This window comes from Mobula hypostoma, chromosome 1, assembly GCF_963921235.1.
Source record: "Mobula hypostoma chromosome 1, sMobHyp1.1, whole genome shotgun sequence".
Taxonomy (NCBI): Eukaryota; Metazoa; Chordata; class Chondrichthyes; order Myliobatiformes; family Myliobatidae; genus Mobula; species Mobula hypostoma.
The window spans coordinates 154,731,913-154,747,802 of NC_086097.1; the positions used below are offsets into that span (position 1 = coordinate 154,731,913).

General features: G+C 38.8%; 1 protein-coding gene across 1 annotated transcript in view; it reads right to left on the bottom strand.

Annotated features, from left to right (window-relative positions):
• Nucleotides 1–3,033: 3,033 nt before the first annotated feature.
• The window catches only part of col22a1 (collagen, type XXII, alpha 1), a 328,136-nt gene continuing 315,279 nt past the window's right edge, over nt 3,034–15,890 (bottom strand). Inside the window, exons 60-64 of the mRNA XM_063048837.1 lie at nt 15,434–15,613; nt 13,893–13,959; nt 12,412–12,594; nt 7,995–8,072; nt 3,034–7,231 (exon numbers count right to left, since the gene is read on the bottom strand). Of these exons, the coding sequence (XP_062904907.1) occupies nt 7,044–7,231; nt 7,995–8,072; nt 12,412–12,594; nt 13,893–13,959; nt 15,434–15,613 (696 nt within the window). The 3' untranslated portion in view covers nt 3,034–7,043. The remainder of the gene's footprint in view (nt 7,232–7,994; nt 8,073–12,411; nt 12,595–13,892; nt 13,960–15,433; nt 15,614–15,890) is intronic.

Below are 15,890 nucleotides of genomic sequence, written 5' to 3' on the forward strand. Positions count from 1 at the left end.
AGCGTGTCCAATCCCTTGATAATCTTATATGTTTCAATCAGATTCCCTCTCATCCTTCTAAATTCCAGTGTTTACAATCCCAGTCGCTCCAATCTTTCAACATATGACAGTCCCGCCATCCCGGGAATTAACCTCGTGAACCTACGCTGCACTCCCTCAATAGCTAGAATGTCCTTCCTCAGATCTGGAGACCAAAACTGTACACAATACTCCAGGTGTGGTCTCACCAGGGCTCTGTACAACTGCAGAAGGACCTCTTTGCTCCTATACTCAACTCCCCTTGTTATGAAGGCCAACATGCCATTAGCTTTCTTCACTGCCTGCTGCACCTGCATATTTACTTTCAGTGACTGATGAACAAGGACACCTAGATTTTGTTGTACTTCCCCTTTTCCTAAATTGACATCATTCAGATAGTAATCTGCCTTTCTGTTCTTGCCACCAAAGTGGATAACCTCATATCTATCCACATTAAACTGCATCTGCCCACTCACCCAACCTGTCCAAATCACCCTGCATTCTCATAACATCCTCCTCACATTTCACACTGCCACCCAGCTTTGTGTCATCTGCAAATTTGCTAATTTTACTTTTAATCCCTTCATCTAAATCATTAATGTATATTGTAAATAGCTGCGGTCCCAGCACTGAGCCTTGTGGTACCCCACTAGTCACTGCCTGCCATTCTGTAAAGGACCCATTAATCCCTACTCTTTAACACAAAATAATCTGCAGATGCTGGGGTCAAAGCAACACCCACAACACGCTGGAGGAACTCAGCAGGTCGGGCAGCGCCCGTGGAAATGATCAGTCAACGTTTCGGGCCGGAACCCTTAGTCAGGACGAAGGGGTCCAGCCCGAAACGTCCACTGATCGTTTCCACGGATGCTAACCGACCTGCTGAGTTCCTCCAGCGTGTTGTGAGAATCCCTACTCTTTGTTTCCTGTCTGCCAACCAATTTTCTATCCATGTCAGGACCCTACCCCCAATACCATTTGCTCTAATTTTGCCCACTAACCTCCTACGTGGGACCTTATCAAAGGCTTTCTGAAAGTCCAGGTACACTACCCATGTCCATTTTCATAGTTACATTCTCAAAAAATTCCAGAAGATTAGTCAAGCATGATTTCCCCTTCGTAAATCCATGCTAACTCGGACCTATCCTGCTACTGCTATCCAAATATGCCGCTATTTCACCTTTTATAATTGATTCCAGCATCTTCCCCACCACTGATGTCAGACTAACTGGTCTTAATCGCCTGTTTTCTCTCTCCCTCCTTTCTTAAAAAGTGGGATAAGATTAGCTACCCTCCGATCCGCAGGAACTGATCCTGAATCTGTAGAACATTGGATAATGATTACCAATGCGTCCATGATTTCTAGAGCCACCTCCTTAAGTACCCTGGGATGCAGACCATCAGGCCCTGGGGATTTATCAGCCTTCAGTCCCATCAGTTTACCCAACACCATTTTCTGCCTGATGCGAATTTCCTTCACTTCCTCTGTTACCCTAGGTCCTCTGGCCACTACTACATCTGGGAGATTGTTTGTGTCTTCCCTAGTGAAAATAGATCCAAAGTACCTGTTCAGTTTGTCTGCCATTTCCTTGTTCCCCATAATAATTTCACCCGTTTCTGTCAAGGGCCCAACTTTGGTCTTAACTAATTTTTTCCTCTTCACATACCTAAAGAAGCTTTTACTATCCTCCTTTATATGCTTGGCTAGCTTACCTTCGTACCTCATCTTTTCCCCCCGTATTGCCTTTTTATTTATCTTCTGTTGCTCCTTAAAAGTCTCCCAATCCTCTGGCTTCCCGCTCATCCTTGCTATGTTATACTTCCTCTCTTTTATTTTTATACTGTCCTTGACTTCCCTTGACATCCACGGTCGCTACTTACTTCCCTTAGAATCTTTCTTCCTCTTTGGAATGAACTGATCCTGCACCCTCTGTATTATTCCCAGAAATACCTGCCATTGTTATTCCACTGTCATCCCTGCTAAGTTGTCTTTCCAGTCAACTTTGGCCAGCTCCTCCCTCATGGGTCCATAGTCCCCTTTGTTCAACTGTAATACTGACACTTCCGATCTTCCCTTCTCCCTCTCAAATTGTAGATTAAAACTTATCATATTATGGTTACTACCTCCTAATGGCTCCTTTACCTCGAGTTCCCTTATCAAATCTGGCTCATTACACAACACTAAATCCAGAATTGCCTTCTCCCTGGTAGGCTCTAATACAAGCTGCTCTAAGAATCCATCTCTGAGGCATTCCACAAACTCCCTTTCTTGCACCCTATATCCAGGCTACTGTTTGGGGGCCTGTAGATAACTCCCATCAGGGTCTTTTTGCCCTTACAGTTTCTCAGTTCTATCCATACTGACTCTACGTCTCCTGATTCTATGTCTCCCCTGGCAAGTGACTGAATTTCATTCCATGATTGAATGGTGGAGCAGACTCAATGGACTAGCCTTTCAATCCCAGAATCATTTTTATGAATCTCCATTGAACCCTCTCCAGTTTCAGCACATCCTTTCTCAGATAAGGGGGCCCAAAACTACTCACAACACTCCAAGTGACGCCTCACCAATGCCTTTCTCAAGAATTCCCACATCTCACACAATGAATACAACTAACAGATGAAGAAGAAACTTCGTAGAAATGTACCTCCTTAGTTATCTACCCTACCAGTTGCCTCTTCTCTTAATCCCGATTTGATTGGGTGGCTGGAAAGGAGTGAAAGCCTGTGAACTCTCTTTTTTAAATTTCACTCATGGACCCGTGGGTTGCTTCTCTTTTGCTTCTGATTCGATTTGGCCACTGGAAAGATGCTGAAAACCTGCAAATGCCCCTTTGTAAATCTCACTCATGGACCTGTGAGTTGCTCCCAATTTGATTGGGCCACTGGACATGTTTGAAACTGTTCTACATCCCCTCATCCCATCCAATGTTAAATTTTGTTTTAAAGAAATAGCTTATGCATTAATAATATATTGACAACACAACACTTAACATTCATGCTCTATATTTTATACACATAAATGTACATACTTAAATAATAATTCTACAATCATGTTCAAGGAGTAGCTCCATGAGTTTCATCGGAAAAAAACATCCCAATCCGTGATAAGCAGAAGGAACTATACTGTTGAAGTGATCTTCCTTCGCAGATCAACGTTCTTTAAATTGTTGCAAATCTCACAAAGTACAGTAATAAAGCAAGCTTTTAAAAAAACTTAACAGTTACACCATAAGCAATCTCCATCTGCATGTAAAACACTCATGTTTCTAACATTTCCAATCAGTTATGTCAGGAGGCAATGACAGAGTGTGAACAGGAAGATTGAATACAGCGCTGAGCATCTGCAAACCTATTCAATTGTTAAAGCTCCATGCTTAATCTGTCTCTGAATATCATAAGAAAATAAAAGGAGATAATTTTATCACTATGTCTACCATTTACTTTATCCAACATAGGTATTTAAAATAGGTTGATAAAAATGCAAAGATGAAGTACATTAAGCAGTTTTTCTCAGTTATTGTCTAAAACTTATATATATAGGAAGAAACAATGGAGGGGGTGGGGTAGTCGAGAGCAGCTTTAAGGCCTTTGGAATCATTATTAAAAGTTTATTTGAGTCAAAGGAGCACCATGGAAACCAGAACAATTAAGAAGTCAAAGAAACAAAGTACAAGCACAAAATATTCATAACTTTGTAACACAGAATTCTATCACAGAATTAAGCTGTGAAGAGCACTGTTCATTGACAACTGTCCTGTGTCTACAAATCAAATGCAAATCAAACAAGAAATGGAACCAGTCCACTTATAAAGCCAGGACAAACTTGGAAACATAAAGAAAATCTCATCCTTAACTCTAATGGGAAAGACATTCAATGAGTCATGCAATAAAACACCCAACAACACACTAGTCAGTCGCTCCCAACAGCAAAAGAAAAACATTGGCTTACAAGTCTTTCTTGTGGTGCTGGGCCACTGAAAACAACATCAAAAGATGCATGACATAGGAGATTGCACAGAATATGGTTTTTCTTTAATCCCTTTTTGGAAAACTTTACTCACTACTTTGGTATTTTGTAGCATAATACTTACACACAAAAGATGTGAATGTACCCAATACATAAAAGTTTTCATTTAGGGTTGATACGAAATTCAGATTTTCTTTAGGAAAAATATATCACCTTTGAGAGCTTTATGTTTTGAAAGACATTCATAGTTCTATTAACTGTTGCCTCAATAATACAGACATTTGACTGTAAATTTATCCAATCCAAGTAAGTTAATTAAAGCATATTTCTTCTAATTGTAAATATAGATCTATATTCTTTTTTATTATATTCCACTAGGTAGGCAATGGCACAGTCTTGTATATCAGTTATCCATGTGGTAAAAGTTCTCCAAAGAAAAATTTTTCGAATTTCTGAAAGGATATCAACTGCTATGTCTGGGAATTCAATCAAGGGTATCAATTATTTATCTAAGATCAATTCATACTGTTGAGTATTTTTACTTAGGTAATGATTTAGAATCTATTAATATATTTAAAATGTGACTATAATATTTTGTTTTATCAGTATTTTTCCACAGTACCATTGGCCCATTCCCAGGACTCTGATGGACCCTTGGCAGCTCATCAGTTTTACACCCAGTCTGATATTACTCCATCATGACTTTTGTTGCAATTAACCGCTTCATACTACAACCACCTTCTTGCTACAAGTTAGAACACAGTAACATTTCAGTATACTTTCTAGATCACTTTGAATTATACTGTGGTAGCTATGTATGTAGCGATATTACTTAATGGAATATTTACAATTCCTTTTCACGATACCTCAGTAATAAATAAGCCTATGTCATACTCATTGCACTACCATGTCATGTGAAGTAATATCAAATTAGATATATTGGACTAGGAACCTCCTAAATGTTAAAAACCTCAAAAGGCAATTGTGCATTACTTAATATTTAAAATTGTAAATCAAATTAATGGAGTTTAAAAAAACATACATTAATGGCACATAAAGTATTATCACAGCTGTAGGTCACTTCGAGACAGGAAGGACTTCTGGCTAGAACTTCCTGATATAATGGAAGATATAGATGGGTATAGCCCAGAAGCACTTGCCCAAGAATCCATTATTTATTCCCTTTATTCTCTCTTTTGTTGAACCCTAAATGTTAAACGTGGTAACTGAATAGTTGCCCCTAGATTCAATATTTAAAGCAGGGCATATATTAAGAAGCACAGTTGCATTTTTGTATGCCTCCAGATGAGTCCTTGAATAAGGTAGTAGGTGAGTGGTGGTAGAGGCACAGCACCGTTCTAGTTATGTGGAGAAAATGGACTGGAAAGAATTGGCCAAATTATTTATATTTTATGTTACCTATTTGAGGTATGGTGTGAGGCGATTCAAAATGATTATTTAATTAATAGATTCTGGTAATATTTGTTCAAAATACATTTGCTTTTGTGCTTATCCTTCCTAATACTGATATTATTCTTTGATTTAAAAAAACTGTTTATTTACATGATTAAGAGGCTTAATCTCTAAATACATAGTTAAGCAGCAAGCTATATAGATCCCATCTGTCCTGAGAAAGTGAATCTCAAATGAGATATATTAAGAGTGGAACAATATGTAATTGCTTATAAAGGGCAAGAGAAATAAATCGCACTATTTTGTGTGGAATATATTTAAAGGCAGAATTGTGTTTGGCTAACCTGCTCACATGTGTTGAATGAATGCCAGAATGCTCTTGGCCTTAAGGTGATCAATGGTACCGTATGGATTAAGTGGGCTAGAAGTAGGTCAAGGCCACAACTTGCTGCCATACTTTGAAACCTAAAAGCTTACAGCAAATTGCACTTCATCAACATTTTGCTGGAGAGCAGTGGATGGTATTTGGGGAAAGGCAGCTTGCTGATGTTGATGTGGAACAATTTAAACTAACTACTCATGTAGAACAGCTATATACCCAGGACAAATATTATTTCTCTTTGTTTAAAATAACATATTTACATTTTTTTTAAAATTACTGTCTCCTGCAGTCCAATTAGGAAACAAGTAACTGCTTGGATCATTAAGCCTCTCACCTAAAATTCAAATAAATGAATATTTAATGACCTTTGCTAATATGCAGCTGCTGTAATGCATTTATAAAGATCTGGCCCACAATTTGTATTTTTTCTTTCCCAATTCAAAGAGGAGAAATGAGGAGCAACTTTTTGCTCATCCAAATGCTTGGAAAAAAATGGGAAATAAAGTGACAGTGTGAAGATGAACAGGATGGCTGATTTGGGAAATGGATATAAAAAGCACATGCTTTGACATTTATCCCTGCTGAACGTGTTATATAGTCAATGTCAACACATTGTACTCTGCCTTTAAAATTCAGTTTCATTGACATTATTCAAATAAATTTTGGAGTGAGAACATATTGTGTGGATGATGCTGTATAACAGATTTAGTGCTACTGATCAGAAATGAATTTTTAGGTGCAAAGGGCAGGATACTCTTTTGAAGTGGAGGTTTGATGGATAACCTTTTAGGGTGAGTGGAAGAGGTATTTTCTTTTAAATATTTTACGTGGAATTCAACACATTTGGTGGTACTTCTACTTCATATACTATATATTCACGACACTGAAATCAAGCACAATTGAATAATCCAGAAATAGTAAATTGCACCATATATGTCACACGAGATTGCTGTGTAGTTGAGATGAAAATCTGGTGGAAAATAGCTGCAGAATTGGAAAATATGTATAGTTAGAAAGCTTTAAAACCACACAGTTAAGTCACAATTAAGAGCTGGTGCAGATCTTCATAAGGAAGATTTGTGTGCTTAATGGCTAGGATCCAGTCCAAATCTCCAGTGAAAGAACAGGAACTTGCATCAAAGCACACCTGGCCAGCAGCAAGTGTATTTGGAGTGATCTTTGTTTAGGCTGCTAATTGTTATTGTATTTCAAGCCAACAGCCTCAATCCTTCAATTTTTTCTAATCCTTCGCATCGTGATTTAAGGTCCTTTTTGATTGGATGGCCGACTGGCCAGGCTTGCATAGAGAGCACACTGTGCCAGGTCACAGACTCCATTCTGCCCACGCGGTCCCTGTGCGCCAGCAATGCCAGGTTGGCCGGGCTCTCCTTGTGGTCCTGGAGTACCAGGCAGTCCATCTTTTCCATAGCCAGGTGTTCCAGCGATGCCTATAATTATGAAATACAATGTATAATTGCTGGTTATTTCAGATGTGTGAAGATTTGAACAAAAGAAGGAAGATTATGCATTTTTAAATAGCAGCGTAAAAAAAACACTTTGAAAGAGCTGGAAACTATGACATACTCAATGTGCCTAACCAAGGCAGAGGTGCAAATAACAAATCTAATTGGAAGAATAATGGTGTAGTCAATATAATAGAGTATGTACCAAAGGAACTGACATTCATTCAAAAATAATCCAGTACTTTTGTCAGACCATAGTGTTCTGCTTATGAGTATTATCAGAGATATTTAAGCACTGAAATGCCTGCAAAGGAGATATATTTAAAGTATATTTAAAACAGAAGTTGATGGCACCTTATTAGTAAGCATGTCAATGGCTATGGGGAGAAGGCAGGAGAAGGGGTCGAGAGAGAAAATAAATCAGCCATGATTGGCTTAATTCTGCTCTTCTGCTTTATGATCTCATGGAGATTCACATGACGCTGCCCAGAGTGAATTTGCTTCTGGAAAATCATAGTATAATTTAATGAAGTCCCTAGCTAACCATCAAGAATCCACTTACATTAACTTTGCACTGATCGTACTTTATTCTCCCATTACCTTCAAACCCCAGATTAAGTTCTGCAACACACATTGCCTAAAAAAGCAGATCCACAATCCTAATTTCAATTATTATAACTTCCACTAATTTCAAACCATATTTACAATATATAACAACTTTAAAGAAATGGAATAATGCATTTCTTACCTGGAGGGCCTGGCAGGCCAGGATCACCCCTCTGTCCAATGCCCATTGCTCCTGGTTCACCTTTTTCACCTTTATCACCTGCACATAACATTGAAGCAGTTATTACAAGGTAGAGGTGACAGATAAAATGTCAAAGATGTGTTTGTGAAAAAAGGTAGATCATGTAAAGCAAATCAAATTAGCTACATTGATGGATCTCTTAATGTTTGACCAATACAAGAATATAAGAATATTAAAAAATAGGCGCAAGAGCAGACCAGTTGGAACTCTGAGCCGGCCACAACATTCAATATGATTAGCCCCTGGCCTCATCTCCACTTCTGCATCAATTCCCCACAATTCTCAATTCCTTGATCTTTCAAAAATTTATCTACCTCCCCTGTAAGTACCCCACTGATCTAGTGTTCACATTTTCTTGGTAGAATTCCAAAGAATCACCACTATCAGTTTTAAATGCTTGCTCCCTAATCTTGCAAACACGAGGAAACCTGCAGATGCTGGAAATTCAAACAACACACATCAAAGTTGCTGGTGAACGCAGCAGGCCAGGCAGCATCTCTAGGAAGAGATACAGTAAACGTTTTGGGCCGCGACCCTTTGTCAGGACTAACTGAAAGAAGAGCTAGTAAGAGATTTGAAAGTGGGAGGGGGAGGGGGAGATCCAAAATGATAGGAGAAGACAGGAGGGGGAGGGATGGAGCCAAGAGCTGGACAGTTGATTGGCAAAAGGGATATGAGAGGATCATGGGACAGGAGGCCCAGGGAGAAAGAAAAGGGGGAAGGGGGGGGAAACCCAGAGGATGGGAAAGGGGTATAGTGAGAGGGACAGAAGGAGAAAAAGGAGAGAGAGAGAAAAAGAATGTGTGTGTATATAAATAAATAACGGATGGGGTATGAGGGGAAGGTGGGGCATTAGCAGAAGTTTGAGAAGTCAATGTTCATGCCATCAGGTTGGAGGCTACCCAGACGGAATATAAGATGTTGTTCCTCCAACCTGAGTGTGGCTTCATCTTCACAGTAGAGGAGGCTGTGGATAGACATATCAGAATGGGAATGGGACGTGGAATTAAAATATGTGGCCACTGGGAGATCCTGCTTTCTCTGGCGGACAGAGCGTAGGTGTTCAGTGAAATGATCTCCCAGCCAATATATAGAAGGCCACATCGGGAGCACCGGATGCAGAATATCACCCCAGCCGACTCACAGGTGAAGTGTCGCCTCACCTGGAAGGACTGTCTGGGGCCCTGAATGGTGGTAAGGGAGGAAGTGTAAGGGCATGTGTAGCATTTGTTCCGCTTACAAGGATAAGTGCCAGGAGGGAGATCGGTGGGGATCTCCCTAATCTTGTAGCATTTTCTCCATGTTCAAGATACACCCACTAGTGGAAGCATTTCAACATCTACCTTGAAATGCTCCAGAAGGATGTTATATATTTCAACTCTACTCGACTCCAAAGAATATACATCTTATTTCTTTCGCTGCTTATAACTCTTGCATCCAGGAATTAGCTCCTTGAATCCCCTTTGGACAGCCTCAATACATATTTTTCTTAAATAAGCAGACCAAAATGATCCACAGTAGTCTTGGCTGTATTATCACCAGTACTTTCTACAATAGCAATAACAATCCCCTTCAGTATTTCTAAACTCCAATTCTCTTCAATAAAGGTAAATGTGCTATTTGCCTTTCCAACTACTTGCTGTAGTTGCCTGCTAAACTTCTGCAGTTCTTGCACAAGAAAACTTAAATCCTTTTGTACTTCACTCATCCACAATCTTTCTGACTAATAAGGTGCCTTTAGGTTCTTTTTACTAAAATGCACAACTTTTCATTTTCCCACATTAAACATCATGTACCATTTCTTTGCTCATTCATTTAACCTTTCTATATCCAGTTGCAGCATCCTTTCATTTTCAACACAACATGCCCTCCTGCCTATTTTCAAGTCATCGCAAACCAGGACACTTTAAATGCTGCCCCTTCTTTCAGGTTATTAACATAAATTATAAATCATTCAAGGCCAAGAACTGATCGTCAGGGTTCTTTACTAGTTACATACATCCAGCCTGAAACATACCCTTTTTATTCTGACTCTCTGTTTAGATAACCTATTTCACTTTATACCTTAAGTGCAACAGCCTTTTACAAAACACCAAGTCAAATGACTTCTGAAAATATTGATTTCTCTTAATTGACTCTGTCACATCTCAAAGATTTTTAGCAAATTTGTTAAACATGATTAATCAGTTTTAAAACCACATTGACCTGATTTAATTGCATTAAAGCTCACCTACTTCTTCCTTAATTATAGACTCCAACATTTTACTTACAACAGATGTTAGGCTAATAAAGTTCAAGTTCAAAGTACATTTATTATCAAAGTACAAATACTGTATGTCACCACAAACAACATTGAGATTCATTTTCTTGTGGTCATTCAAAGTACAAGAAAAACAATAAAATCAATGAAAGACCACACTCTACAGGATGGACAAACAACCAATGTATAAAAGATACCAAACTATGAAAATACAGAAGAAAAGAAATAACAATAAATAAGTAATACATATTGAGAACATGATATAGAGAGTCCTTGAGAGTGAGTCCATATGTTATTGGAACATTTCCAGTGATGGGGCGATAGAAGTTGAGTGAAATTATCCCCAGTTTCGAGAGCCTGATGGTTGAGGGTTAATACCTGTTTCTGAACCTGGTGGTGTGAATCCTGAGGCTCCTGTACCTTCTTCCTGATGGCAGCAGTGAGAAGAGAGCATGGCCTGTATGATAGGGATCCTTGATGATGGATTCTGCTTTCCTATGACAGTGCTCCATGTAGATGTTCTCAAAGGAGGGGAGGCTTTACCGGTGATGGACTGGGCCATATACAGTACTTATTGAAGGCTTTTCCATTCAAGGGAATTGTTGTTTCCATACCAGGCTGTGATGCAACCAATCAACAGACCTAACCTACAGTTCCCTGGTTTCTGTCTACCCCTCTCTTGAATAAAGGAATCACATCTGTGGTCTTCCAATTTGTGTTTTTCTACATTCAGGGAGTCCTGTAAATAATTAATCAATGGTTCCACCATCTCTGCAGACATGTCCTTTAAAACCATTGGTAACCAAGTTATGAGGACCTGGCTATTTGTCTACTTCTAGTCCCACTAGTTTTTCTCATGCCTTGCCCTTTGTGGTAGTTCTTTCACAATATTTGAAACTTGTCTGTTAGAACTATTTGGGATATTTGCAGTGTTGTGAAAATTGCTGTGAAATATTGATGTAATCTAGTTATTGTTTCCTTGTTTCATGTTATTGCATAGTCTCCAGTGGTCCCACACTTGCTCTTGCCATTCACTTCCTTTTGATACACTCATAAAAGTCTGTGACTTTTTATATTACATCAGTTTTTTGTCATAATCATTCTTCTCCCTGCCATAGTGACAGCTGTTTTTAAAGGGGACACTAAATTAGTCCCACAGCTTTGTTCTTTCTTCATGGCTCTGAAATTTCTTCATTGCTCTACATTTCCTTTACGATATATGAAAAAAAATCTTTTTGGAACGTTACAACTGAATTTGCTTCTCGATCCTTTGAGACATTGGAACCAGGATGAAAATAATTGCCCTATTTACTGCCGTTACGAGGCCAAACTTAGGCTGGAAGAACACCACCTCATATTCCATCCGGGTAGCCTCTAACCTGATGGCATGAACATCAGTAGCTCTAACTTCCAGTGATTTCTCCAGCCTCCCCGTCTTTCTTTTTCCATTCCTCATTCTAGTTACTCCATCTCTTCTCCTCATCTGCCTATCACCTCCCTCTGGTTCCCTTCCCCCTTCCCTTTCTTCACTGGTCCACTGTCTTGTCCTGTTAGATTTCTTCTCTGCAGCCCTTCACCACCTATCACCTCCTAGCCTCTCATTTCACCCCCCCCCCACCCATCCAACTTCCCCCTCATCTGGTTTCACTTATCACCCACCAGCTTTTACTCTTTCCCCTCCCTCAATGTCTTGTTTTGGATTCTGACACCTTCTTTCCCAGTCCTGGTGAAGGTCTCAGTCCAAAATTGTGACTGTTTATTTCCCTCCATAGACACTGCTTGACCTGCTGACGTCTTTCAACATGTTGTCTGTGTTGCTCTGGATTTCCAGTGCCTGCAGAATTTCTTGTGTTTATGATTTGCTGTATCAAAATTACCTCTTCAGTGAGCACATTTCCTTCAGAACTGAATGGAAAGTCGTAATGTATATGATGATACAAATGCATTTGAATTTGTAAGTCATAGTCTCAATCATTTCACAGATACCAAGAAATGATTAATAAGTAAATCAGGATTTTTCTCATAAAACTGGTTCAATCAAGTGACTTTGAATAAGTTCTAATTAAGATCATGGTTTAAAATGAAACATGTCTGTACCTTTTGGACCTACTGGTCCTCTGGCTCCCTCCAGACCTTGTTCTCCGGGTGGGCCAGGTTCCCCTGGAACACCAGGTCTCCCTGGAAATCCATCATTCCCTTGTGGACCAGGAGGCCCTGGCTTTCCAGGTGTTGACTTAACGGAAACTGGTTGAAACTGAGACATGAGATAGGACAACCGAGCTGAAAACAAAATGAGCAAAGTATTTTTTTAAATAACTCATTGACATGGCAAAAGCATTTTCACATTTTTTTTTAACAAAGGTTCTGCAGTTTAGTTTATCATTGTATGCAGGAGGTATATTGATACATGCAGTCTAGTTGCATAACTGTAGATTTGATCATGACATCCACAGAGTTTTTTTTTAATAATAACAAAAATAAAAAATGCCAGCAAAACTCAGCAGATCAGCCAACATCTATGGAGAAAGAAATAGCGTTAACATTTTAACCAAAATTTTAATCAAAACCAAAATTAGAAATCAAATTAATTTGCAGAGAAGATGGAGAGGTAGAGGGAACAAATGGAATCAATGTGATTAGCGGGACACCAAGACAGATTGAATAATACAGGTGACAGTGGCATTCACTGAAAGAAGACAGTGAAGAATTTTTAAACGTAATGTATCCCGAATTTTCTCCTGTTGTTTCAGATTTCCAGCATATGTGATTTTATTTCTGTAAATTGAATATATTTGAAACAATGTTACTGGAACTTAATAGAAAAAGAGTATCAGTCCCCAGCTATATCACTGTTGTCTGATTCATATTCTCTCTCTCCATCTCTTACGACTAAACTGAAATCATTATCAGAGTTTAATATCATATTGAGGGAACATGGATTTCACAACAGAATTAAATAGTATTCAAGTGGTTTATTGCATTTCAATCTTTATTAAATGCATAACATTTCTTCATTGATGTTTTTATAAGCAACTTAGCTCACAAATGTTTCCACCTTACTAGCCTCATCAGGCTTGGCACAAACTGAGTAAAGCTGTAAACCAAGGAAATAGCCAACAGATTAGGCAGCATCTGTGAAGAAAGCAAATGAGCTTTGTGGCCTTCATCCTGTCGAAAATCTAAACTTGAGCAATTGTTCTTCTGATGATGCACTTTGAGTGTGAACATTTTCGGACTTTGTTTCAGATTTGTACAGAATGCTCTGTATGTATTTGGAGATTTTATTTCCCTTTTGAGATTTACATTCCAGTCTAACCTTCAGAAATGCACACTCATTGTTTGTGCTTTTAAAATTTTATTGTTCTTCTATGTGCTCTAAAATAATCAATTCTTTTGAAATGATAGGATTGTTTTGAACCTAACAGTTTAGGCAATTGAGAGTGCCCAAACAAATTTACCATAGTTAGAGAAAGAAGAATTTCTCCTTATTGCTTGAGATTAGGTTGAAAGTTGGCACCAGACTTCTATTCTTAAGCACGTGGAGCACAGTAATTACAGAAATATGAAGTGTAACCTACCATCAAGCTGCTTCGACAGCTCTTCCCTTATAAGTCTTCTCAAATACTCAGATGAAGGTGGCTCACCCTAAGGAAAACATCACCACGATATGTCACTGTCTGGTCGGAGAGGGAGTTCTGCAAAACTGTTCATCTGACATGATTTTTGCCACCTGACATTAGATGCCAGGAGCGAAGACAAGAAATTTTAAATAAACAGAAAAGATGTAAAAAAGCACATATCTAAATTCTTTCCTTTACCTCTTGTGCGCTGGTGGTTTGATCACACTAAATAACTCTTAAGTTTCTAAAATTATCAAGTCCAAAATAGAAAACAAGGAAGACTGAAAATGAAGCAGAGTTCCAACTCTCTGGTTAGGGCAGCGTACAAGACTACAGGAATGTTGACGGGAATGAAAGATTGTAGCCATAAGGAAAGATTCCATTGCTTTGGAAAAGAAGTAGTTGCAGGGAGTCTTCACTAAGACATATAAAATGATAAGAGGCCCAGATCGAAAAAAAATAATAAGGGACAGTTTCCCTTAGCAGACCAGATTAAAAAAAGTGATATAGATTTAGAGGAAGATCTATAATAGCTATTTCACTTAATGGGTAGCAGGGTCTGAAAGGGTAGCAGAAGCAGAAGCCCTCTTCACATTAGGAGGTGTCACGGATGTGTAGCGGTTAGTATGACGTTAATACAGCTCAGTGGAAACAGTTTGGAATTCAGTTCCAGCACCATCCTGTATGGAGTTTGTACATTCTTCCCATGACTGTGTATGTTTCTTCTAGGTGCCTCCCACAGTCCAAAGACATATCGGTTAGCAAGCTAATTGGTCATTATAAATTGTCCTGTGTTTGGGCTATGGTTAAACAGGTGGGTTGCTGGGCAGCATGGCTCGTTAGGCCAAAAGGGCATGTTTGACACTATATCTCTAAATAAATAAAATAAAAAAATATATAAATAACTACCTGGACATATACTTGAAGAGCAGCAGGTCTTGTACTGAATGACTCAGATTAGCTTATTGTCATTTACATCACTGCGTTTTGAAATTCCTTCCTCATGAGAAGCTCACAGAGTAACCAGTAGACGGTAGTAATAAATACAACAGGTGCAATACAGCAGAATGGCACAAGGATTCTAGTGCAAAAGGTCACTGGATAACGGTTGAAGGCAGGAATCCTGTTAATTTCCTCACCCTCACCTCCTTTATCTAGTCATCAATTGAATTGGCCCTTCTGCCAGAGGGTAGTGACTTGATGGAATATGGCTATAGAGGGTTATGGAGGCCAAGTTATTCGGAGTATTAAAGGCAGATAATGACAAGTTGTTGATTAGTTTGGGGGTGAAGGGGTACAGTGAGAGGGCAGGAGAATGGATTGAAAATCAGCTATGACTGAATAATGAAGCAGATTCTATGAGCTGAAAGGCCTAATTCTGCTTCTATATATTCTGATTGTATGGTGTAGTGGTTCCAAGTCTGAAGAAATCTTTTCATTTCTTGACAATTCTAACTGACTTTAATGACAAGGTTGATAATCACTTTTAAGTTACTTACTCTTTCCCCAGGTAAGCCAGGAGAACCTGGTTGACCTGGTGGGCCAGTTGGACCTCGTTCTCCAGGAGGCCCAGTTGGACCCATTATTCCAGTATGTCCTTTTATTCCTGGGAGGCCTGGATCACCAGATTGTCCTTTCTCACCCTGGTTTCCTTTTTCACCTTTAAAACCCCGGTCACCCTGTTCAAAAGAAAGAAAATCATAATGAAGCAGTAATAACATCCTTCAAAAATAAAGGACTTTTTAAAAACATTTTTCATCATTTTTTCGGAAAAACCTATTTAACAAGTTATTTGCCAAACTTAAATAAGTCTGTTTCATGGACTTGATTGGAAGATTCAAGTTCATGAAACTTGAATCTCAATTTCTAATAAAATCATAAATGCATCAATTTCTAATAATCTCAATTTCTAATAAAATCATAAATGCATCAAGCTGGAAGATAAATAAAGGAAAC